Source organism: Apteryx mantelli, chromosome 12 (genome assembly GCF_036417845.1).
Source record: "Apteryx mantelli isolate bAptMan1 chromosome 12, bAptMan1.hap1, whole genome shotgun sequence".
In the NCBI taxonomy this organism is placed as follows: domain Eukaryota; kingdom Metazoa; phylum Chordata; class Aves; order Apterygiformes; family Apterygidae; genus Apteryx; species Apteryx mantelli.
The window spans coordinates 5,993,916-6,020,793 of NC_089989.1; the positions used below are offsets into that span (position 1 = coordinate 5,993,916).

Sequence of the window (26,878 nt, forward strand, 5' to 3'; positions counted from 1 at the left end):
GGACTAACCTGGTCCAGCTTGGAGGTCCTTTATGTTTGCTAGGGACTTATTTTGTGATTATTGTGTAATTATAGGACACACTATACATCTCAATCACAAACTCTTCAAAATACCATACTGGAAAAAGATCAAGAGTCCAATACAAAATATTAAAGTTTTATAAATATGCTATAAAATGGCTATGTTCACTTACATTTTTAATAGTTTCAGCCCTTAAAAGAAGATTCTTGTGGTTTTAGACTCTCCTTTTTCTTCCACATTCAGCAATAATGTGGTTTACATGTTTGACAGAAAAGTTTGAAGATCTGTTCTAGTAATTAAACCCTCTCCATATGAGTTATATCTTCTGGCATGCACTTGGGCCCATAGGTTGCTTCTTTCTTTTCCTTGTCTGATAAGCAAGCTTAAGATTCAAACATTCAATTGCAAACATTCATCTTATAAAAATAAGAAAATAAATTCTGAACTCTGAAGACCCTGTATCTAAATAATGATTTGCCTAAACGTAAAATTTGTTCTTTTTTGGAGCTGAAATTCGAGTCAGAATATTAAATATGCTATATACTTCTGTAAAAGTAAATTCAGAAGTATTTAATAAGTAGTACATAGTAATTCAGAAGTTTTTAGTAGTGTCTCAGAAAGTCACAGAACAGAATGATAACATTATTGTATGTCTTTTTATACTAAATGCTGAAGTATGGAATTTAAATTAACATTTGTGAAAACAGAATCTTGCAACTAGAGTCTGGTGCACGGGCCAATAATCAGTTTTTCAGTGTCACCACTTTGCCTTAAGATACCCTCTTTATAAGCTAAATAGACACTTTCAAAGCATATTTTACAAAATAATGCAGCTACAAAATAATCTTTTATGAAGAATATTGAAGCATCCTTGACAACTTAAAAGTGGTTCACTTCTTGAACCATTAAAAAACAGCTATTGTACAGAAACCTTTAAGCACAGAGCTTTAATCCATCTCTTCATATACTTCTACTATCTTCCACCCCAAAATCTATGGGGTTTTTAGCTCATTCATGTTGACTAACCTGTCTGAAGGTTATCTATTAATCAATTTGTATTTTGTTTCCTACACACTTGTTTAAAGGCAAGAAAAAGACAATTCTAATGTGCTTACAACCCATGCTATTTAACCCTTCAGTTGAAATCTTTCATTCACTGAACACCCACCAGTGTCAAAACCTCAGTCATCTGTAAATCTTTACCCTATTTTCAGTGGAACTGAACAAAGCACATTCAAGACAAAAAGGAAAACAATCTAACATTGACATATTTTTGTTCAAAGACTGGATCATGCTCATTCTAATTATTTATTAAAACAAGTTATGTCTAACATTAAAATACTCTTTGTGCAGTTGTTCTTTCAAGTTAGCCTTTCCAGTTGTTGCTGTTCTTCTGATACCTTCTGAAACAGCCCCATTAACAACACAGACAATGGGGATTAGTTAAACACCAGCACTAAGTCCCTGTGTGGACACTAATTCCAATATTCACAGTGTTATTTCACTTACTTTGCATCGCTTCAGAAGACAGTTTATCTAATCCATGCTGAATTGATTAGCTAACTTTCCTGAAAGTTCCCGTGTAAAAAAACTACTCCTCCTACATCTTTTGTTTGAAATTCATTTCCTGTTCTGTATTTAACGCCCTACTCTTCTTACTTCATACTTTTACTTTATCTCAAAACAATTACTATTACAAGAATGAAAATTTTAGCCACATAATTATTTGCTTGGTCCCCAGGCAAAAGTCCTTACATGATCCCAGAATCTGCACTGACCAGTGGACAGGCAGAGAGGTACACATAACCATGCAATGCCTCAGTCCTATTTTTCATTGAGTAAAAGTAAGTACTAAGGTCCTGTGTTTGAGCTTTCATATGTCTATTTAAAACAATTATTTGGGGCTAATATGTATGTAATATTTGGATCAACAGCAACATTGCTGCAAGGGTTTCTAAAAATACCATTGTCATCTGTGTGTCATGTGGTCACGCTGAAAACGCCTTCTGTGGCACCATTCCTAACCAGCTGGACAGTTCACATGAGCATATTTGTGCACACTCAAAACATCAGGCTACTCTCGCTACGAGCAATTTCTGCTGACAGGGATGCTGCCTGCCTTGGTTTCACGGAGGGATCACCCGTTCCAGGAAGTGGCTGGACTTCCCACCAAACACTGAGGTGTGCTTGTGCTATTAATACAATGATCAGAAGATCAACATTAACATTTTCAGATACACATGAAACACCGTATGGAAGCTTACTGTATCTTCTGAGACATCTAACAGTAACTCCCCCAAATTTCCTTTCCCACTGCTGTTTACCTAAATGTCACCGCTTTTGCTGTATCACTATGGGAACAGTGGCTGTTCCTTCTGTTCCTATATTGCCACTACCAATCACTTTTTCTTCACCAAAATTTGTTGCCAATACATGTTACATTCTCAACCTTGAAATATAGCCTCTGATAACAAAATTAATGCTGATTTCTGGTGTTCACCAGCAAGTCAGCCAAACCGTTTCCAGTTAAAGAGAAAATGAGAAATGACGTTTTGAAAGAACTCCCCAGACTTCTTTACCATATTTATGTTCATATCTGAACATTTCAGTCTCTAAATTCCTTATTCTTTTGATGTCCTTTTAGAGCAGAAAACTATTTTATACATGGGAAACTAAAATACCAAAAAGATAAATAGCCTGTCCAAGATCACAAAAGTTGGGGGCAAAGTAGATAATTAAATGCTCATTCTTTGAGTTCTTGGCTAGCATCCTATCCACCTTCTCTTATCCCTTCTGCTATGGCACCAAAATATTTATTTCCTTAACCAGCATAATTCAGTGTTCCTGTTAGAGGAGACAAGCAGTTCTGTAAGCATGGAAATTAATGAAGCCTCATTCCTACAGACTGGCACTGGCTGATTGGCTTTGGTGTGACATGTGGGCTCCTGCTGCAGCCTGCCTTTGAAGGAAAGAGGGAACAATGATAAAGTTTCTCTCCTCTGCCTATTCTTAAAAAATATGTAAAATTAACTTTGAAATCTTTGTTTCTTCTGTATCTGGTTGAAATGAGACACTCTAGAAATTACAGGGCACAAAGAGATACATACACATGAACTGTGACAGCAAGAGCGTTTTTCGGGGGGCTTTTTTTTTCCCTTTCTAATAGGAAACTCTTAAGAGAATGACCTTAGCTACATCACAGCTCGTGACCTATGTATTTTTCATCCATATTGATTAACACTGTCATTCATAGCCACACAGAGCTTAGGGAAAATATAGATGTGAGAGGCAGCTGACAGTCTTTTGCTACAGGAGACGGTCTTTAAAATTGTCACAAGTCTTTGCAGATATGTGCAGACAGACGAGGTCCGTGCATGCTCAGTCCACCTATGTTCAATACGCATTAACTATGCGAGTGTTAAGCGTGCAAAGCTTCCAGAGTTCATGGTAAGGTCTTCTTATTGTATTAACAATACAGATGGTAGGCATGTCTGGTCTTAACATGGACTCACGCCAAGATATCCATGACAATGCAAACACAAAACTGAATCATTAGCCAGTAAAACAACATGGCCCCTGCTAAAACTGTGTTTTGGGGAATATCAATTTAATTTAATACTGTTTCATTACAAGTAAGACAAAGCTGCGTTACATTGGCTAATACTATGACTCCTATTCAGCACTGCCTTTTAAATGACTTCTTAAGGATCAGGTAGCATAGAACTTAAGAATCCATCTTTTGGATGGGATGAAAAACATGAACAGATTGTCCACAAGCTGCATAAAATATTAACCAGCTTTGTAACCAGTTTCAATCGCAACCCACAGGTATTAGCGAAAATTGTTAAGCATCATTCAATTTGGTAGTAGAATGTAGAGAAACTTTCTGTTCTATACTATACCTCAAGAGTTGTGATAGCTGAGGCACTTCTACGGGAGACAGAGCCAGCTGTATTGCACTACTTACGCAGGCCAGAGGCAGGGACTTCTTATCTGAAAGTATTCATCTTTGCTCTAGCAGTCAGTCAGTCAGAGCACAAACTGTAGTGAGCATCATTGAACATTACGAGTCTTTTAGATATAGTTGAGTTAAACGTTGTATCTTTTTTTATTATTGAGTTTCTTTTATTTAGTTTATCTTAAGTCAGTAGTGTCAAGATATTTTGAGACCTGCCTATTCTTAAAAATAAATGTACAAGGTCTACATAATTTGGTAGGCTGTTTTCTTTCAGCCTTTTCCTTTGCTATAGCAAGAAATAAACTACTGAAAGATAAAATCTACCCAAATTTGGAACTGTTAAGGGGATGAAAAAAACATACAATTATTTAAATATAAAATAACAAACTGATTTTACGCCACCCATCATCTGCATGTGTTTTAAAGGATTCTGGACCAGTATTTGAAAAATATATATGTAATAGTACCATAATGAATTAATCAGAGTGAAAACAGCATAACAAAATGTCCAATAAACATAATACAGCTTTGGGGTATTTGCTGTTCAGTTCCATGGAAAGACTGTATTTTTCTGATTAGCTGAGTGGCAGAAGACACCATCTTTCTGGAGGCTGCTGCAGCGCTGGAAAGCAACTCTAGCCTCTGTGAGCCAATCCTTTTAGCAACTGAGTTAGAAAAATACAATTATTAAGCTACTGAACCTTATTAATACAGATTTCTTATGTTTATGTTCTTACACTCAGAAGATCTTTCCTGCCTTTATGCCTTACAAATGTAACTGACTCTATATGCTCCTTAGTGCCATTGTTTCTTCTGCAAAACTCTACTGAAGCCAAACATGACAGTTCGGTATGATATATCTAAGCTGTCAGATAAGATAAAATACAATATACCACCTGTTTTTTATCAAGAGGGTATAGCTAGGAAACAACTGGCCAAATGAATCTTTAGGCTGAACTACTATCCTCAATTAAGATATATCAAATGCTAATTTCTTAGAAAACATGCAATAAAAATATATTTCTAGAAAGATTCACTTCTGGTCTTTTGCACTGGTATCATCCTTTCTGCTATACTGATCAACCCTGGTAACGACTTGTATTATGTGTGATTTACCACACTAACAAATTTAAAGATTCAGATCTTTGATAATACCCATATTCTAAAAGTTTTCAAACGTTTATGTAGCTCTTTATCCAGACGAACAGTGACTGCCATGAAAACAGCCATGTCATGGCAACAGAGCAGTCAGACTCTGCCCAAACTTTTAGCCATGCAACAAAACTGAAAATGTATTAGCAGAATACCTTTAATATTAAATATGAGAGAAAAAAAATCTTGGTTCATAACTATGGAAACAAATCAGTCTGCTCAATCTGCTTATCACTTCAAAGTTTTATACTGCTATTAATCACTACAGCACTATTCTAGAATACTACCTACCAACACTGAATAGGAAAATAATGTATCCTGGACAGCTGTATTGATTTTACTGAAAATGTTCTTGTCATAGTTAAATTTTGAGCATAAATCTCATGTCTTTATTTAAATTTTTATTTGAAATGCTGAAAATGAGCTTCAAGATTTCTGAGAAGAATCTGCATTATTATAATCACATTGTTTAATCATGGAATTGTTCAAGAATGGAACTCTAAAAGCACTTTTCTTCATCACGGGAATAGAAAAACATGAACAACAATAATTACATTGCTAATTAGTGCTACCAAGTGAATTTTACAGGAGTGAGGACTAAGGGAGGATATTTTAGCTATAATTCATTAAATAAAGTTTGTATTGCAGAAGATTATGCAATAACCAAAGAAGACTAGCACCGAAAAGCCAATCCATCCTAATTAACATTCTCCCACTATCATTACATAGTCACTTAACCTTTCTTCATACCCCTGTCCTTCCAGATGGCCCAGCAAAAGAGAAAGGTTTTGGAGCTTGACATTAGGATAAAAAAATTTGAATTCTTGCAAAATGAATGGTGAACCAAGTCACACATTCAATTAACCATCATTGAAAACAGTTTGACATTAAACCTCACCAGATTAGAAAATATATTTTAGTTGATCTCAGCAGCTGCATAATGAGCCTTTTGAAGCAACCAGGAACAAGCTTTTCAAAAACTCCCAGAACTGTTTCATTTCTGCTCAAATGAATTAAGCAAGTGAACAGGCCCTTGCTCAACACTTTCAAAAGTCATGGATCCCAATTCTGTAAGATTTCAAGACACAGCACTTTCACATAACAAAGACAAAAATGAAAAAACAGTTCTCAGCGCATAATATGCTTCTTGAGAGAAACAACTTTTTAAAAAATAAACATATCTATTCTACATAACCTGCCATTTTTAACAGGTTTTATAAAGCAAATTCTAATAATATTTATGACAATCCACTTTTGGCATGGCACAGATACATGGCAATGTGTAAAAATTCTCCATTTTATGTGTATATTTGCTGAGTAAACACTTCAGAATCTTTTTTTTTTAAACATAGGGACTATTCTTAAGGAATAAAATCTGTGGATTAGTATTTTGTCAAATTTACACACATTAGTATTGCAGTAAATTAGTAATTCACATGGTTTACCTGTATTCAGTAAACTGGTTTTATAAACTAGGGTTGTTTGTATTTTTCATAGCATTTAAGCATCAACTTGTACTCTCACTATTACAAGAGTTTGTATGAAAAGTACAAACTTCTCCCACTCATCTTGAATGCTCACTTTAAACTTGAATGACAACAATTTAAATGTCAACATCTAACTACTTTCCCACCAACCATTCAACTGATATAGTAACTAACAAGATTATTTGGAATGTTTGGAAGCACACTGATTTATTTTTATTGAGACAGGACTACACTTTAAAGTTTCCTTGGCATACTTTTATCAACTGGGAGAGTAAGGAAAGGGAAAAATAAAAAACAAAAAAACCCCACACCTCAATTAAACTAGCAAAAAAAAAATGCCAGTGCAGCACTATTCTTTTGGGGAAACTGATTTTAGACTAAATAGAAAAAGAACTCTTTTTCTGGTATACGCTGTATCTCCCTAGGCAGTTTGCCAGTAGAGCACTACCAGCAAATCTTTTTAAGGAGAGACAAGCCCTTAGTAGGAATTCCTCACAGGAACAAGCTTGCAACTTTGAACAGGGAAAAACATTTCCTTCCAAATGAGAATGATTAAGTACATCTTTGTGTGGGGCCTTCTGGTTTGGATAGCTATCTACTGCATTAAAAAAAAAAATGGGGGAAGTTATTTTTGCAGTGCCATTACTTAAACCTGCACAACTAAGTTGTGAACCTTCTCTTCAATCCCTTGCTCTCTGAACAGTCATTTTTATCTGTGCTAAAGAAACTAGATCCTAATAAAAAAATAATCCTTTCCTAGGAGCAGATCTGGTCCAGGCTATAATTCAGAGTAACTTGAGGACTAGTCCATGTTATTCCCAACTCTCTACAAACCCAACTAATCCCTCGACCAGTTGAAAATTGCCAGGCATCTTGGTCATATCTTTCTTCCAGAAATGTCCCTTTTCCTAAGGCAGAGAATGAAATAAAAATTCTATTTCATTCATCACTAGAGATAGACTTGACACATGGCAATTCTTTTCACCAAGAAAAATCGAGAACCAGCTGGTTTATGCTACTAATACAGTGCAGAGTAGACACAGTAGGCCTAAGAACTGGATGGAGTACAAAGTGGGTGTAAAACGCTACCAACACAGAGTTTTCATTTACTTTGCAGAGGTGTGCATTACAACGTGAAAGGAAAAGAAGTAGTCTTATGTGATGTCGTGAGCTTCTAAAAACCATGATCTGCACCGATAAAATAAAAGCAATCCATGATAATTAGCTAATACATATTACTGGAAGTTTTGGCCCTGTAGGAATATAAAAAATTGGAATACGAAGATAGGACTGAGTACAGCATTATAATATTTTTTTAATAATCCCCTTGAAGAAATGTCATCTATTAAGGAATTCTTGCAGCTGTGCAAAGGTTACTTGCTGATGCATACTGTCTCAGCTTATAACCATCAAACAGTCTTACTGTTAATTTTTAGAAAAATAAGTCAGGCTGCTCCAGTAGTTAAACAGTTACTTCATGTTTTTTAATAAGAAAATAGATGACAGGGTAATCTATGTACAGAAAAAAATAGCAGAAACCAAAGATGATAAAAACTGTCCCTCAGAAAATTTACATATGCACATAGACACAAACCCCGATGAGAGAATTCAAAGCCTACTCATTTTTAAGCTTGCATGAGAAAAAGGACAGCTCCTATCATTTGATTTTTCAGAAGTAAACTACTGACATTCTCTCAGGCCCTTCTGACTAGTCATACACAGAGCTATAAATACATTTCACTGACTTGAATCAATAGGCAACATAACATTCACGTTGTACATCAATTACAATTAGATACAATATTTTTGAAGATTTTTTTTTCAGATTAAACTTACTGACATTTTCCCCCTCAAAGAATTAATCTATTACCATTAGTACCAGTAGTTAAGCAGTTGGCTAAATAAATGCAACAAAACACTGTAATGTCTCCATCATGTTTTTCCACATGTAAAATGAAGTATTTTCAATAGAGTGCAAATTATCTTCCATCTTTCCCGAAAGTTTACTTGGGTAACTTTCATGCTAGCTATTACAAACATTAGGAGAGAGCATTAACTAAGAACCAGAAGATAGAAAAATATCTGAAACATGGTGACAAAAAATTATTTAGATCGGAACATGTTCCAAGTGAGGGGTGAGGCATCCAAGATCCCTAAACTAAAGAAGTAAACACAGCAAAGACAGTATATATACACAAAATATTTTCTAAAATATATCACAGAACACTTACCTATTCAACAAGTGAATCTTTAGACTTATTATTTATTAAATGTGGTTACAATTAATAACATCATGCATCAATATTTTCAGATATTTATTAAGGCTCTATATAGAGGATTTCAATAACTAGGTGCAAGGTAAAAAACAAAACCTTTTCAATGGGTGTATTAGTCATGTGGCCTTAGGACTGAACGAGTCATGGGACTGCTAATGGGATAAGGATAAGAAGCCTGACACTTCCAGGTCACAAGTTCAACTGGGTCTTCTCAGAGTACTCTCCTGCCATGCCCTAGATTGAAGACACAATTAACAGTTCAGGGACAACACTGGAGAGTGGACTTTCCTATTGTTGGAGGCCACTGAAAGATCCACACAAATCTACTTAAAGAGGAAATCTTTGCCTGAAAGAAAGCATACAAACAGGACCTTTCTGTCCTCCACTATGGCTCTCCCAGTCCCAACTGGCTGCGAAAATAGAGAGGAACAACAGAAGGTGCCCAGGTCACTGCACAGCAGACGATGCATACACCACCTTCTCACTAGCTCTATAAGCACAGCATGTTTTTCTAATGCAGAACCCCACTCTTGGAGAGAGTCCCCCACTGACAATAAGTCAGAAACAAGGCCAAAGAATCCTGTTATCTGGAGCATGGAGTCATTACTGAGGTCAAGCTCTTTATGCAGATGACTCTGCACTTGCCAGTTTACTGTAATTCATGCAAGTCCCCCAAAATGCACAGGCTTTCAAAAAGCACAGGCTTTCAATCTCTCCTCAAGTAGAACAATCTCACCAATGAGAGCCTTTGTGGTCTAGTCACAAGAGATGCAATACACTGAAAGCACACTCAACTCAAACTTCAGGGATCTAGTTTTCATGGAATCAGCATAGATGGCTTCTTACTGTTCATTTATTTTTAAAAAAAGAAAAAGAATAACCGAAAGAGTCTTGCTCATGGCAAAAATTCAGACCTGCATTGTGCCAGTCTGCCTGTACATTGTAAAGTAAGCAGTCCAGTGCAAGTCAGACCAATGGGAAAGTGAGTAAGAGACAAAACACAAAGCAGTAAGAGAGAACACACCATGGTACAACAGGATGATACAAGAAAAGATATTGAGGTGGGAGAGTGAGATAGAGTAAAGCATGCTGCAGAAGAGGACGAACAGAAGAGTAAACACAGAGGGAAGCCAGAGGGCAGAGACAAAAGATAACAAGAAAAGAAAAAGAAATGAGTGGGAAGTTAAAGAAGACAAAAGACATGAAGGGAAATAACATAACACAGATGGGGAAAAAAACTGAAAAGACAGAAACAGAAAGAAGATGTATACAGGAAACCCATCTTGCCAGAAACTGCTTTTCATCAAACTCAGACAGGAGACATTGGCAGAAGTAGAGCTGAATCAAGCATAGGGAAGTTTAGATCACCTGAAACTTCTGAAAGGCAGGAGAAAGAAACTACTTGAAAATCTGAATGAAGTAGTACATTTATGTCAAATTCATCTCAGAATATACAATCCAGTTCTCCTGCTACAGGGCAGAAATAACTTCCTTGGATCAATAGCAGTTTCATTATCTACTGGCAGAAGAACTGGGCCCACCAGTTCCCATCCCACCACAACCTGTCTGTTCCCTGTTTTTCACTAGCCAGAAAGAACATCAGCTGATTAGGGACTAAATTACTCAATAAGTAGAGTTCAGGATCAAGCTGAATAACTATTTTTAAAGCTCATTAGACTGTACTGCACTCTTTGCAGTTCAGAGAGCATGACAGAACTGGTCCATTCAAGGTAGAGAAGAGAACATCCCTTCCTCCTCTCCTGGCACACACCAGAGAGATGTCAAGGTGTTTCAGACAAGGGAGTAAATAAACTTCCCATCGCAATACAGGACTGTAATGCTGGCAAGTGGTCAAGCACAGTTCAGTCTGGTAACTTAACTCTGCACTTAAGATTTGCTTGAAATGTGTTGTTTGGTAACATCCAGCGCTAATACATTGCCTTTGAGGAACAATAAGAATGACAATGAATCCACCGCGCAAAAAAATAGCTATAGTGCACCCTCTATCCTCAACAGAGAATGGCAAAAAGGCAGAACAGAAATTTAAGCTTGTTTACTCAGAAGAGGAAAAGAAAGGCCAAAAAAAGAGTAATAATTCCTACAGAAAGGTGTATTAATAACCACAAAGAGGAAATTTTTTATTAATAAAGGCTGTTAGCCAAGAAGGTGTTAGAAAAGTGGAGCTACATAAATTACCAAAGAAAGAGACTGCTATCCTACCAAACCAGTGATAGCTGACTCTAGTCTGCCGAGTTTAGAGTCACTGATATGAAGCAATCTTTTCTTGTTTCCTTAAAAGTTATCATAAGTATCTCAGAGCGTACTGTCGGCCACATCACAAAAATCTCAATAATCACACCTTGCATATCAGCAAAGATGAGTGACCAACACAGAAAATATACAATTGTCCCAGCCTTATGCTTTATCTGTACTGGCAATTTTCTAAAAACAGTGTACTCTTCCAACAACAATGGTGTAGAGCCTTCTCACAGATATCTTTAAGACACGTTAAGCCAAAATTGACTCAGATCCAGGAATAACAGATACCCAAGACATGGCCTATTTTCAAAAGTTCATTAATATGCATACATTTCATTTGTTACTTCTCTTAAGACATATCTATCTGTTTCTTAAAATGTCCATCATATTTTTGGTTAATTTATCATAAAACTTATTTTGCTATTACTATTGCAGAGAGTAACTGACTTTGTGTTGATTATATGAATTGGCAATACGTTCTGCATGTTAAAACACTCCTGAGAAAGGGAGAGCAGGGCTCCCTGACAGCTCAGCCAGCAGTTAAGTGATATTTGGTCAGTGTTTCACTAAGTCACAGGCAAAGACAAACTCAGAACTTGTATCTCAGGTTTCTCTTACAGGCCTTGGAAATTCCATCATACAGAAGCTGTCTTCTAATATCCCATCACAAAGAAAAATACCTATTCTGCAGACCAGAATAGGTTTGGGGGTTCTGTATAAAGAGGAAGTGAAGGCACCAGAGGTAGAATATTCCTGCTCTTCACTCCCATCTCCACAGTCCGCAAAGCACTATATGAGAGCAGTACTGCAATCTGTACAGGGTCAGTGGATTCCTGTGCCCACAGAGAAGAAAGGGTAAAGAAGAGGCTATGGGGTTGATGGGACTGTGAATCTGGGTTGGAAAGAGAGAGGGAGAGGTATCTCATTTGCCTCAGCTTTTGAATTGGTTTTAACACCAGAATGGGGTAGAGTCCCCCAGAAAGATCAAACTGGTAATGTAGGGTTAGTAGAAGACAAGCGTGTCTACATGCAGGGCACTAAAATCCTACCAGACTTTGTTCATAAGATTTAATACTTGGGTGATACTATGATCATTTTTCAATTTTTCAAACCAATGTCATAAAGCTTCTGAATATTATTCAACAGATGTAGAACTTCAGCAATAAGCCAATTACTGCTAATTCCAAAACTATTTATTTTATTAGATCAGATACACAGGATATGTGTATGCATGTTCCCTTCATCTGACTTAGTCTGTCTCAGCACCTGCAAGTATGTTGTAAAGATAAACTCTGTTCTTGAGCAGCTGAATTACTCAAAATTAACCTCAGTATAAACAAGATGCAGATTCAAACAGGAATTTGAGAGAATTTAAAAGGTCAAGTTATAAACTTTACGCACATATATTTAGGGGCATTCAAGACCCTTTCTACTGAAAATGGATAAGGATCTCTTACTAAAAAAGTATAATTTATTTTTGCTTAGACCGATATGGCCACATTAGTTTTAAAAAAAAGAAAAACAAACACAGACAAAAATGTGCATTTCTTTCTAAATGCTAACAGCTTGTAAAATTAGGTCAAAAATATCAGACCTTGGCCTAACAAAACTAATGCTAAAAAACATTTCTTTCAAAATGATTAGCCTCTGACACAAGTAACTGTTTTACCCTTTTCATGTAATGCTTTATGAAATTAGTTATTAGCAGATCTTGTCATAGACTGACAGCTATGGAGATTTGTGCCATGAATTTCTCAGGAAAAAAAAAAAAAAGACAAAGACTGTTGGTTGGCTAGATACACAGCTGCATAACTTGTTCTTCACACTGACCTGGATTATTCTGCCTTTTGCCAGCATTTTTTGTTGTCCATATTTGCTTAATCTTGATAAACAAGAATGTATAAAATGGGTCATAAGCATAGAATAATTACTTTTAGAGAAATAAACAAATTTACACACCATGAAATGGACAAACATCTCCATAAATAGAAGACCTCATATCAACCTATTTTTTCCAGATAAAATAATCTGAAATTACTTATTTACCAGTTTGGGATTCTGATTCTTTATTTTTTGAACTCCTCTCATCCTACAAAGAAGTCACATGCAGATTTTGAGAGAGCACAGGACCACTGAACTCTTCTATTTCAAGGTAGTGTTTAGAATAAACAGTGGAACTATTACAATGTAATACAATATTAATCTTGAGTGTGATAGTCACTATAAGTGTTATAAAAATACACAACTCTAATAAAAATTTTTTTCATGATACATTTTCAAGTAAAACACTAGTATACTATTTTCAGCCCAAGAAATACAGCTCTACAAATGAAATATTTCTTGAAGTACCATCCCTTTTAAAAGATCATTTTTAATAGCAGCGACCTCTTAAAATTCACATTAATGTTCCTATCACTGTAAAATGTATTACTGTAAAATTTCCCACTTTTGTCTAATACAAAAATATAGTTAAATTACACCATTAAGATCCGAAAAGAGATTAGACAAGTATACTAGGAAAGGCAATAAAACTTCAGAAGGACTGAAACACAGATATATAAAGAATACAGTAATGACAAGTAAATATATTTAATCAATGCAAGCAACAGAAACTCAAAATATTTTTATATTGTCACATATACATATATTATATATGTTCAGCATAACATTAACTTGCATTCTCCTCCAAAGAATTTCACTCCTGAAAACTGTACTTTAAACACATGACACAAGGAAGTACATACTAAAACTGAAAAAACAAGGCAACGGCATATTGTAAATACATTTTATCTCAAAGTATCACTACATACAAATTTTTTTTTACTAAAATTATCATCCATACCTTTTTCTGCTTTCAAATACTAGCAGCTCATAACTTGACTATCAAGATAAAAAAATAATAAACATATATATAAGATAAAAATTCAGGAGTACTTACCAAATTATGATTAGTTGAATTAGAATCATCTTCTGGGAATGGGATGTAAACAGCTAAGGCCACACAATTGGCAAAAATAGACAGTAGTATAAATATGTCAAATGGTCTGGAAAATCCTGTTAAGGAATTCATCAGTTTTGAATATCTACAACCTTTCAGTTCAGTTCTCTTTTCAGTTTCAACATTCATAAAACAAATCTTACTTTTAAGGCAATTTTTTGACTGATAACTGTGACAAACACTTCTTCATCATCCTTAGTTATATCACTATATCAAATTATTTTCTATCATAACGACCTTTTATTGTCCTCTTCTTTTTTTAAAAAAGTAGGAAAGTAATACTCTTGCTGCCTCAGAACACTCTATATTAAATTCTAGAGATGAATTTAGCTAGACAGTCTTAACTCAGTATGCGGGTCATCATGGTGGGTAAGGAATACTTATTGAGCTGTTCTGTCTTCAGATGTTCATCTATGTCTCGTTAATGTTAATGGAAATGATGTGTTTGTTCAAAGGAGAAAAACAATTTCAGATCTAGTTCACATGAGAAAGATTCCCAACAAATCACAACAACAATTCTGCTCTGTGAGTGTTGGAAGCTGTATAATGCACACAGAGGAGAGCTCTGAGCCCCTCCTCCTGCCTTTGACAGCTGGACTCCCGAACGATTTTGCCTTGGCCAGGGCAGATAAAAGTTTAGGTGAGTAAACTGTGGAATAGAATATAATTACTGGCTCTGCAGTCATACAGACTGAGAGGTTATAGGCTTTCACATGAGGACAGCAGGAATTGTAGCTTACGCTTCTATGCCCAGATCTAGATAGCAGCAGTTTAAACCTGGAGATAACCTTTTGTCTTCCCAAAAGAAAAAAATCTCTCTTAAAATTCACATGCATGAAGTCCACCTTCACCTTATTATTAAATGAAATTAGTACTTCTCCCAAAGTATTTCATTATTTTCTTGTAAGTACAAATACTTGGGGGTACATGGATGAAACTATTTGTTAAGTTTGGATAGGAAGAATGGTGCCTAGCTATGATTTTTTGACATTTTTCCCTCAGTTCAACACACAACTTCCATATGTATAGATAACAGCTCCATGAAAGACTAAGGAAAGAGTACTGAATAAAAACTTTGTTCCCTCAGAAGTACAGTCTTGTCAGTTTAAAATATTTTTCTGAAGCAAACTACAATAATATGTCCCTTAAGACCTTTTAAATCCTGTTTGTTGGCCTAAAAAAAATGTTTTGCTGCCAGTGCTGAGTTTATGTTCACAAAGCCTATCAACATCAGTGGTTGCTATGTTATGTATAAAATAAATTTAGAAAATACATCTTAATCTGTAGTATCTTCCTGAGAAATGAACAAATAATATCAATGTGAGATTGGCAAATTTGTTTTATGACGTAGTGCTACTGCGACAAATTTTGCCCTGACTTATTCCACTCTAAATCCACAGTAATTTCATCTAACTGACCTTAGCCAAGGAGAGGCCAATTTACTGAAATTAGTTGGACTTATACCAGTTTAAATGAGAGCAGGATCTGTTTCACTATCTTAAATTTGTAATTGAATTATGTTCAAAGAATTGAAGAAACAAGCCCTATAAATGAGTAACACTTGCTATTGCCAGATTGGGTGTTCTGTTTAAAGTAACAGAATCAGTTTTACCTTCAGTAATCTACTCTCTTGAATAGCTGTTTCCTATTAAAGGTATCTTGCCAAGGCTAATAGGCAAACTTTTTTCTCCTCTTCCCTCAACAAAACTGTATACTTCACTTCAAAATTTTTTGAGAATTAAATGATATACCAAATCTACATGCTATTAGTTCTTCCAAAAAAATCCACGTTCTTCCAACCTACAGCCACTGAACCAAAGAAAAAGCAATCTTTCCCCAATGTACAAGTCATGATAAATACATGCCAGTATATCTGATCTCCTATCTACAGATGTTCATGTTTCCAAATACATTTCATGGTAAATATATGTCATAAAAGTTGAGAAAAGGAATATATTTCAGATACTCACATATACTTACAGTGAATCCTTAGCTTGGCTCCAAATTTCTCCTACTTTTAGCATTTGGCAAATATCACTTTTGAAAGATTTCTACAACAGGTTCACTTGCCTTAATGGTAATACACCAGATTGCCATATGGAAGATATGGGTTTGACATCTTAGGTCATTAAGAACTATCTCCCAATTAACACTGCAAGACACACTCCCATCCATTCAACCATGTTTGGAAGGGCAATTAATGCAATATAGAGATTTACTAGAAGAGTATATTGTAGAGGAAGATATAAGGAGGGAAGTAAAAAATCCACAGGGGAAATTAAAGAAGGAAAGGGCTCTCGCAAGATGAATGTGTCAGATGGAGAAAGCAAGATGACGACTATTTTACAATTGTAAAATGAGTAAACAACATAACTTTTAAAAAGGGCATACCCAGAATGCTCTCTATAGATAAGAAAAGTAAGTTCTGAATGTGAACTCCTCTTCCCCAAGAAAAAAGGAACAGCTATGAGCTCTCCTCTGAGTTACTTACTTCAGTGAAATGATACTCTGCATCATTATGACACAGATTAAGAGGCTATCGTCAACAGGAATTTAAGCAAAATTAACTACCATCAACATTAATGAGAGTTACCCACATACATGCAGGCAAACTAACATGTGTTAGCTGAGAAGCTATAAGAGATGTTGTTAAGACAATCTCCTTGATACATTTGGAAAACTCAAAAAAACAGATCATAAAAAAGAAAACTGCATCAAAGGATACTTCCACTCTACTAGACTAATGCAGGCTCTTCGTATTGGGTTGTTGAGGGATAAACAGAAAAGGGCCCGGGGCGGCCGACTATTGGACGTATTACCCTGTTTTTTGCTCTTGGCATATTGCTGGCGTTTTCTTTGGGACAGAGATCCTACAGGCTGGGTTGTGGTAGTACTCATATTTTGGGCAGCCTTTGCTTGTCTAGCAGCATCAATTGCAGCTTGCCAAGACAGAACAGTTTGCTTGGATGGTGCTGAACTGTTTGACTGAATAGTTGGTCCGTCACCAGGGAGAGGAATTCTGGTGCTGCTTGCATAGTTCGCCTCTGTGAGAGAAGAAAAAAAAAGAAAAAAGTATTTGGTTATTTTTTTTTATGATAAAACATGTCATAATATTGTTGATAAAAAGATTTTAAGAATTCTTGATGGTGTGATGATTCCACTACAGATACTACATGGCAAGAGTACATATGTAATTGCACAGTAAAATAAGGTTCAGGAATCAGTACTATAAATTTAAGTTTAATCTAAGTGTCAAGACAAGTACTACACACAAATATCTCACATTTTGATCCTTCCATTTAGTTCATAGTTTCCAAACTACATGTCAGCTTTCATGTCACTGTATTTAAATCCAATAAACCACACCTCCTTCTTATAACCAACTTTGTTATAGCACCTTAACATTTACTATTTCCTCACTTTGTTTTGGTCAAAAAATTAGTGGTTTCAAATTCTTACACATTTTTAATTGAGAATATTCAACACTGTTTGAAACACTACCCAAGAAAATTCCTGTAGGCAACTTAAATCTTGCCCTATTCTGCATTCTCAAAGAAAAACGCATGGATGCCTCCAACAAGTGAAATTTGATAGTCTGGTGATAAATACATTCATATAGTACTGGTATCTTCCAATCGCAAATTCCAAGAGTGAAACCACTATAAAGGAATGCTTTTATTTTTCTTTTTTTTTACAAGGGAAAAAAAAACAAATTTCACCTTCAGAACAATTAATGAAGTTCTGTTAACCGAGATGGCAACACAGAAGACTGAACACCACCACCTAGCAAAGATCCTTTGACTGGAGCAAGAGCCTACTCCTAAATGCACCTGTAGGGAGATACTCCCGAGAAAATTCAAAACTTGAAGATGCCTCGGTGGGAAAAAAATGGAGGAACGGCACAGTTACGGGTACGGCGAGTTGGAGACGGAATGACTGGAAGACAGCTACCGAGGCGGGAGCGGAAAATAAACGCTCGACGACTACTGTTCATCAAATACAAGCGAGACACGAAGTCGTTCCCCCCCCACCGCCCCCCCGACAAAATCACACTCCTCCTTTTCTGGGTGGGGGGAAATAAGCAATAAAAAGACGTGAGAGCCCCGGTACGTGCGCGTGGCGGGGACGGCGCCTCTCCCGCGCCTCGGCGCGTGTGAGGGCGGGAAGCGGCGCGAGGGGAGCGAGGGGCCGCGCTAAAATGGCTCCCGGGCTGGCGGCGCGGGGGCCCGGGGCTGGCGGGGCCCTGCCGCGCGGAGCCCGCGCCTCTCCGACCGCAACCAGCGCATCTTCCGCGCACATCCAGCCCCGGGGACGGCGAGCGGGCGGGAGGAGGTGGCCATCGGCGAGCAGGCGGCGCATCAACAGCTGGTCCCTCGCTAGGTTACACAAGAAGGAGGCTGCCTCCTCGGGTTACGGTTTGACAGCGAGGGCAACGTGTGAATTTAACCTCCAACATGTTTCCAAAGGATGGATTCTTGCCTTTTTTTAAGCAATGGCATAGCCACCCTCCCCCTTCCCTCACCACCCCCCCCCGCCTTCCGCCTGCCCTTTGGGATGCCATGAAACGTGGCTCGGCACAAATAAACCACCAATCTATCTATCATCATTTTAAAATCAATACTTGAAAGTGAAACAAAGCCCGAGTGCCTGTGTTCCCCGGGGGAACCCCTGCCCTCCAGCAGGGACAAAAATACAAACTTACTGCTAATTTCAGGAGGGAGGAATCATTAAAAAAAAAAACAACAACAATGGGGGATGTAGCGCTGCCGAAGCCCGTTGCAAAGGAGATTAACATATAGGAGCCCCATGTGTCGTCTCTGCGTGCGCTCCAAGCAGCGACATGACAGGGAAGCGGGCTGAAAACATCGCGTCCAAAGCCCTGTAATAACCCCGAACCTGCCCTCCCGCCCCCCGCACAAGAAAGCCCCTGGGAAGCGGCATCTCCAGGCAGGTTTATCCACAGCCACACAAATACGAGGGAAACATGCACAAAGCCATGTCCTCTCTCTGCCTCTCTCAGCTCGACCAGCTGATATTAACGGCCCCGGGGCCAGAAACAGACATGTATAAACCCGCTCCCATGTTAGTTACACACTGAGGGCAGCATCCCTGTCCCTTCTAAACCTCATCCCATGCCCTTCCTATTCCCCGAGCCCTTTCTCCCGGTCCCTTCCTCCAGCCCAGCCGCTCATCCCAAATCTACCCCATCCTCAGCCCCTTCCCTAATCTCCCCCAATGCCTGTCTCCCAAATCCCTCATAAATCCTCCCCCGCCTCCCCCTCCCCTCAGCCCCAGGCACGCTGCTGCCCTTGGTGGGCGCTCCGGCTCTTACCTTCAGGGTGCTGCTCTTGCTGCTGGTGGTGATGCATTATTCTCACTTTCTCCGGTGTGTGAGAGGAAGGAAAAAAAAAAAAGAAGAAAGAAAAAAGCAGAGACGCCCCCCACCCTACCCCCAAGCCAGGTGTGCGCTGCCCCCGCGCTCCCCACTATCCGACCCCCATGGTAGTGTCTAGCGACACGCGAGGGGCTGCTGCTGCTGCTCCTCCTCCTCCTCCTCCTCCTGCTGCCGCTGCTGCTGCTCCGCTGCTGCTGCCGCTGCCGCCGCTGCCAAATCCCTTAGAGTTTGGGCCAACATGACACTCACATCCGGGTGACACGGGATCTCTCCATCCCTAGCAACCCGGCTGCTGCTGCCGCCGCTGCCTGATCCTCAGTCCCCCTGCTGCTGCTGCCGCCGCTGCCTGATCCTCAGTCCTGCTGCTGCTGCCGCTGCTGCTGCCCCCTCCACCGCCGCCGCCACAGCGTTAACTCCCTCGCTGCTGCCGCCGCCGTCGCCGCTGCCGGAGCCGCGGCCACCGCCACCTGCTGCGGCCGGCCGGGCGGGGGAGCGGAGCCGCGCGCTAATCGCCCGGAGCGGCGGCAGCCGCAAATAGAACCGCGGCGGCGGCTTAACCCCCTCGCCGCCGCGCCGCGCCGCCCTCCCCTCCCCTCCCCTCCCCGCGCCGCGCCCGGCGGCCTCGCCCGGCCCCCGCCCCTCAGCCCGCCCTCAGCGCCCGCCGCGGCCGAGCCCGCCGGCCCGCGGCGCCGCCGTGCCCCCCTCAGAGCCGGCGGGCGCCCCCTGGGGCACCGCCGGCCCCGGTGCCCGTTACCCTCTGCCCGCCCTGCGCCCGCTCGCAGCCCGGTGCCGCCGCCCAGCACAACCGCCGTAAAACGCGCCGCTTTAGCGCGTCTCCCTCGAGGCGCTGGCGCCGCGGTGCCCCCGGTGTCGACGACTCGACGTCGACCGCCCGGTGCCCCGCGGCGCGGCCGCCATTTGCCGCCCGCCCGGCGCGCGGCCTCGCGGCTGGGCCGCTCCCGCGCGCCGCCGTTACGGCCCAGAGACGTTACCCAAACCTTGGGCCCGCGCGGAGGTGACTGGCTCAAAGGCGCGTCCGGCCGAGTCCGAGCCAAACCAGGTATTCTCAGAATTTCCCCTGAAAATGGCTAACTGGGATTAAATTCGAAAATTTTAATTTTCGCCGCCGAATCCTACGGCTTTATTCTGAATTTTGATTTTGTTTTCAGTGTTCTTGAAATATCCGTGGAAGTCGTGCGTGCCGATGTAGAGAAAGAGAAAATACCTGTCTGGGCAGCTGTCTTTACCTACTGCAAGGCCACTGTAAAAAGTGGCCTTTCAACCACTGCAAAATGTAATTAATGAAATAAAGTATGATGTAGAGAAGTACAAATTCGAAACAGAATTGATGCTTCAAAATTAATGTTTTTTTCTGCAGTGAAATTCTTCAGGTTTTTTTAAAGAATATTTCAGGATATTTTTCTGAACAAACTGTCATCAAGAGCAATGTTTTTGAACCTTTACACTTTGTCAAAAGTGCCATTTTGTTGAGAAAACATTTCAGTGAAACTATTTCTACCAGCCCCATCCCCTGCCGCTTTCTTATGCATGTCCCTGTCATCTCTTTTAGCCATCCTTCATCCACAATTATCTCCATCTAATTAATAATAAATAAAAACTAAAGATAGTAATTAGACAAAGAGCAATAAAACCTTAATATTTCTGGCGTTCTCTAGGGAAATCATGAAGAATACCCATCCTCCAGTTTTATAAAAAGCTCTCAATTACATGCAGTCCATCCCTTTTGGTGTTACTTTTGTAAATTAAAGGATAAAAACCCTTACTGGTAAAGCTGGTTGAGAAGTATTCAGAGAGAAGTCTTTTAAAAGAGGAAAATTCCTATGCCCACGTGACTTCTTGATCTTTCTTTGAACACTTATTTTTTCATGACCTTCTGGTTTGATTCAGCTGTTGCAGTTTTGAGTCAATCTGTTGGCTTGGGGTTTTGTTTTTTTAGCTGGGAAGGTACCACACTGAATTGAGAGCTTTGTATCATTTATGGCATGTTTTTACAGACAAAATCTTAACAGTCTAGGTGCTTAGGCACCTGCCTTAAATGTCCATGAAAGTCAGTCGGACTTACATTCTTTACAGTCAGCTATCCAAGGGCCTAAAAATGCTTGGTACATCTTCAAAAGTGTCTAAATCAAAGACTAGGTGCCTAACAACCACTGCAGGCGCTGGGAGTAGGAACCTAACATGCTTATGTATCAGGAGTTAGGTGCCTAACCTGCTTAGGCACTTAGTACCTTTATAAATCTAGACTTAGGTATCTAAACCATTTTTTAAATGAGGCTTATAAACTTAAGCACTGAGGCACTGTTGACAAATTCATATCTAATAAGACCTGGAGCTAACAGAAGCAAAGAACATCCTATAGAAAAGGCTGCCTCTCCTGCAAAATTTTTCATGAAATTCCTGGCTCTTGGCCTTGCCAATGCTTATTTTCTGATCCTCCATCCTTAAGAAGGACCATAGTGATGGAAACTGGAAGCTACCAAATACTCCTCGAAACCAAACTTTTTAGATTCTTGAGCATCCCAGTCAAAGCATAAATCAAACACATCTTGCATTTAAGGTAGAACTTTTTTCACAGTTGGTCCAAAACTGTAAGCATATAGTTTTCCTGATTTCAAAAGCTATCTGGCCCTTGATTGCAGGATCAGATGATCCACTATATTTTCAAAATCAAAGTGGTTCTTTTACCAAATAATTGCATGTAAAAAGCATGTGTTATTTCTGTTCTTATTATATTATTCAGACAGACCATATGAAATTAATGTCCTATATAGTTAGAAATGAAATGCATGTTCTTTTAGAAAGTTTTGAGAAAGTGTTTTAGAAAATTGGTACTGTTTACTCCAAAGGTGCTGATGCATTAGTATTATCTGAAATTTGTTTTCAAATTGTATATATGAAAATTACTCAAGCCATTAATTCTCCTGCTAAAAAGCTATTTTCCTTTTTCTTCTACAAACTAATGTCTACTTATTTCACTTACATTGCTTCACTTTGATATCGCTTTGATATTATTTACTTATTCATGAATGAAACGTCTGGCATTACATTGATGGCTGAGACTGTTTACTAGCTATCAAGTGATGAGATTTTGAATGAAAACAACCTATATTGAGACAAAAATTAAATATGAATGTCCTAATCTGTCATACAGTCTGTGCTATGCCATTCTCACTATACTTCCTTTATATGTTAAAGGATGGTAGAGCAGGGAACAAATATAGTCATTATTATCATCCATTTATTGCAATTTCCCACTAAATTACTATCATTTCTCCCCTTGACAGCATTTATTGCTTGTCAGAGATTTATTCTCTATAAGGGAAACAGATAGCCAAAGAAGAAGCCTGTTACAGACATCATAGGAGCAGAAGCTCTTAAGAATTAAGGAGCATTGTGCACAAGGGTAAACTTACTTAACCAAAACTTCAGCCACCTATGATCTTGTTGAATAGTGCACAGCAATACTATGCAATGGTTCATTGCAGGACGAAGGAGCAAACACAGCCAGTTGAAATACATGTGGGAGGAAGTTATGTAACAGATATATAATTTTATAAAACATGTGAAGCAATGGAACTAGCCTAGTCCTTCACAGGCAAGTAATTCTCACTCATGCGGGTTAATCCATTATTAACTTTAATAGTCCTGATGTAGTTATTAGTATACTAACATATACTCATCTATTTCTACACTTATATGTGGGAGGAATATTTTAATGAAAGATGTGTTGGAGAACAAGGACTTGCAGAATTCATTCTCATCTATATTATGTGTTTCCTTATAACTTTGTATACATTTTCAGATGCGTCACCTTTTTTTTCTTGCCTAAAGACTTCTATTTTCATTCTTCTAGCGTGAAGTATGGTACAGCTACAGTTTGAGTTTGGAGATGTTGTTGAAATTTTTATCTAAAAAAGATCCTAATGAAACTTAAATGTGTCCATAATTTTGTTTATGTCAGATCAGTGAACACCATCTTTCTGATGTCAGTACAAGTAATGGTGACTCTCTAAAGAACTTAAAATAGCACATAGCTATTATGAATGTAGTTTATAAGGATAACTACAAAAAGTGCATACTTCTGAAAACCTATTAACTGGAGATCTCAAAAATAGATAAAAATTTGCATAAATGGATTTTAAGATACATGAATTCACCATAGAATAAAAATGATGAGAGGGAGGCTTAATCTTCCATATTATTGACCTTATCCATACTCAGGATTTAATAGGTAAGAAATCTTCCAAGAGGAAATGATACTTGATTTTGATTTGCTCTCTACAAGAATAGTCTTTTATGGTTTTTGTATAATTGTCTTTTTATTAATTTGGGTGAGCAGAGTGTTGTAATAGTAGACTAGACACAGTTCTGATATTCTTTTCTCCTATTTAGTGTTTGACAAAAACATTCAGGATTCCAGAAACTTACCACACTGAGGTTTTACCATGTAACTATTTGCATATAAGCTCACCAAAAATACACAGTTTTTGAAAGCTAAATGTAAATGAAGTGAGTTACACTAATTCAGTCTAGCTGAAGATCTAGCTGCACATTTGATGAAAAAAATCTCGCTGTGAAAACTTGTATGGAAACAGGGAGGGAGGAGAGAGGGAAGGGAGGAGGGGAAAGAGGAAGGAGGGACAGAAGGAAAGAAGGAAAGAGGGAAGGGAGAAAAGTAGTTGTGCAGACAGTGCTCTTTCAATTTGTTTGACTGAGCAACAGTTTCAAGTATGTCTCAGATTGCCTGTAGATTAGATAAATGGCTGGTAGTCTCCACTAATGCTTACTAACTCAACAAAAATCCTAATTTATTTTTTCCCAACCTCTCAGCAGAACTTTATACAATGGAACCCAAATAGAAATAGACAACTGCAAACACGATTTGGGATAAAACACTATTGTATGTGTCTCTGAAACTGTATTTTTTGATTTTCTCTATATGTAAGTATAAAGAGTATAATGTGCTTCTGAACACACTGAAAGTCTGTTAAGCTTGCAATCCAGTTGGATTTTTTCACAACAAATTGCTAAGAATTTAATGAAATGTGCTTTCCCAACTCATTAGATTCTTTGGTATTCTGTGGCATGAATTAGGTTGCCATTACTCAACAATACAGTTTATATTCTTCCAGGAGTTCTCTCTCTTGCTCTAGCTATAGTTCTTCTTAATTATTTTCAGATTTTACTGTATCTTTTCAATAACTTGCTTTGAATATCCAACTGAAAGTATAGCCACTTCAAAGTTATTGAATATTCTGGGTTTTTTTAATATCAAAGCTTCATTTCCCAGTAGTCTTCTTTCACATCTCTCCTCTGTTCCCCTCTTATCTACTGTCATGAATTCTCTTCAGATTTTTCTCCAGTGATCCCCTGTTATTAATAAATACTTTCAACCCTCTGTCTTATCCATCTTCCAGAATTTCTTATATTCCTATGCCAGTCCTAGTAACTTGAGGCCCAAGTGAATTGGCTTTGGTGGGCATTAGACTGTGTTTCTAGCCAGAAATTATTTCCAAATATATCACTGTGCTAGCAAGGTGATTTGAAGTGGTGACAGCAGGACTACATCACCTTAAATTTAGAGTATACATATTTAGGATACAAAGTATTTAAACTGTGGACTGCATGAACACATTTCAAACTGTCGTTTAAGTAGATTCAAAATTTTTTCAGAAGAGTTTCATCTCTATTTTTAGTACTCAGTAGAATAATGATTTCACAGATGGGCAGCATAGCCAGCTACCAAAAAAATTCCACTACACATAATTGTGCTTGAAAATGTCACAGCAAAATGGACGGATGACTCACAGTATCAGCACATGTGCCTCATGCAAACAAACAACTTTTATAAATACAAGCCACACTTCAGCTTCTGCAGGATATTCTGACTGTGGTTTGGGATGGAGTTTCAAAACCCCACGCTGGAGGCTGAACAACTGCTAAAAACTGCACAGATTTTCGACAGAAGCAGACACGTCTGCGTGTGGGTTCCCCTCCGCGGGATGGCCGAAGACATCAGGCAGGCGGCCACAGCTGCGGCTCCGTAGGAAGCTGGGGGAGCCTGGGATGGAGCAGTGGGGTTGGCACCTGCGAGGAGCAGTTGCATCCCAGGAGCTTCTCCCCTCAGCTCCTGTGCAAGCTGCCTGGTGCTGGCCCAGAGAAAGCCACCAATCCAGCCCCCGCCCAACTCAAAACTCTGCTTTGGGCAAGAGTCCCTGCTATGCTTGCAGAATCCTGCTAGATTCAATTTCTCCTGTGACCATACAAATATATCCTTTAAGAAAGAAAATCACTTTGTACTTTAAAACCAACTTTTTCTACTACTTTTGCTACATTTTTAGCAGTATCTAAAAGTGTTTTTGCCAGTATAAGTAAAATTCATTAGCTCTATTTTAAATATTAAGACATGGAGCCTTATAGAGTTTAGGGAATAAGTAAAAAGCTATGCTTTTTAATAATCATATAGCAGAGTACAGAGTGAAATCAAATTCCCAGATTTACCTCTCTGCTCCATTTACTAAACACAATGCATTACCTGGGCTTCAAAATGTTTCTCTCTTGCCAGATACATGAATACTGAACTCAGCAAACTTCTCTGCAGAATCTTTCCCAAATGGATTTTGTAAATGACTTTCAGAAACATTCCCTGTAAAAAGCAGCTCTCAAAGAAGACAACAGCTGCATGGTTGAGCACATCAAGGTCAAGAAAAGTCCTACTTCATCCTGTTGCTGCATCCTGACACAGTTTCATATGATCAGTTCTGCCATTTCCAGCAGTATATGCTGTTTACTGTGTGAGGCAAATAATCTTAGAGCATGAAACTGATGGTAAATCCGTATATTTATCTTTGGCAGCTGATTAATTAATTTATGTATTCAGCAATGGAGACAACACAGAATGTATTCCAAACTTCTTTGTTGCAAGGCAAAATTCCTCTACTGCATGGAAAGGCTGTAGGATTTGGTACATAAGGGAACAGAGATGCATGTACATGTTTCCCAATAAATCGGACTAGCAGTAAGTACAAACTAAGTTTTACAGTAAGCAGGAGCTAACAGCAACCAGAGGAAGAAGGCTTTTTTCTGTACTAATTGGTACCTACTGGCTAAAATATAGTCCTGTTTCTCAGCTGACATTGGTACGCCACACTGAAACAGGAATGACAGATAATAAGAAAATAGCAACTATATAGAATGAAGAAGGAGTCACAGTAATTGCATTAGTGAATGAAAAAAAGAAGTATAAAATGTTGCTGAAGTAAAATGCAAGTCCAGATTTTCTGATCTATAGCATGTTTTTAAGGTCTTTTA

General features: G+C 38.6%; 2 protein-coding genes across 3 annotated transcripts in view; one reads left to right on the plus strand and one right to left on the minus strand.

Annotated features, from left to right (window-relative positions):
- Positions 1–19,576, minus strand: part of CACNA1D (calcium voltage-gated channel subunit alpha1 D) — a 211,740-nt gene extending 192,164 nt beyond the window's left edge. The window contains exons 1-3 of the mRNA XM_067303775.1: positions 19,484–19,576; positions 16,877–17,195; positions 14,092–14,197 (exon numbers count right to left, since the gene is read on the minus strand). Coding sequence (XP_067159876.1) covers positions 14,092–14,197; positions 16,877–17,195; positions 19,484–19,520 — 462 coding nt within the window. The 5' untranslated portion in view covers positions 19,521–19,576. The remainder of the gene's footprint in view (positions 1–14,091; positions 14,198–16,876; positions 17,196–19,483) is intronic.
- Positions 1–26,878, plus strand: part of CHDH (choline dehydrogenase) — a 463,978-nt gene that overhangs the window by 210,444 nt on the left and 226,656 nt on the right. The gene's annotated exons all lie outside the window — the stretch shown is intronic.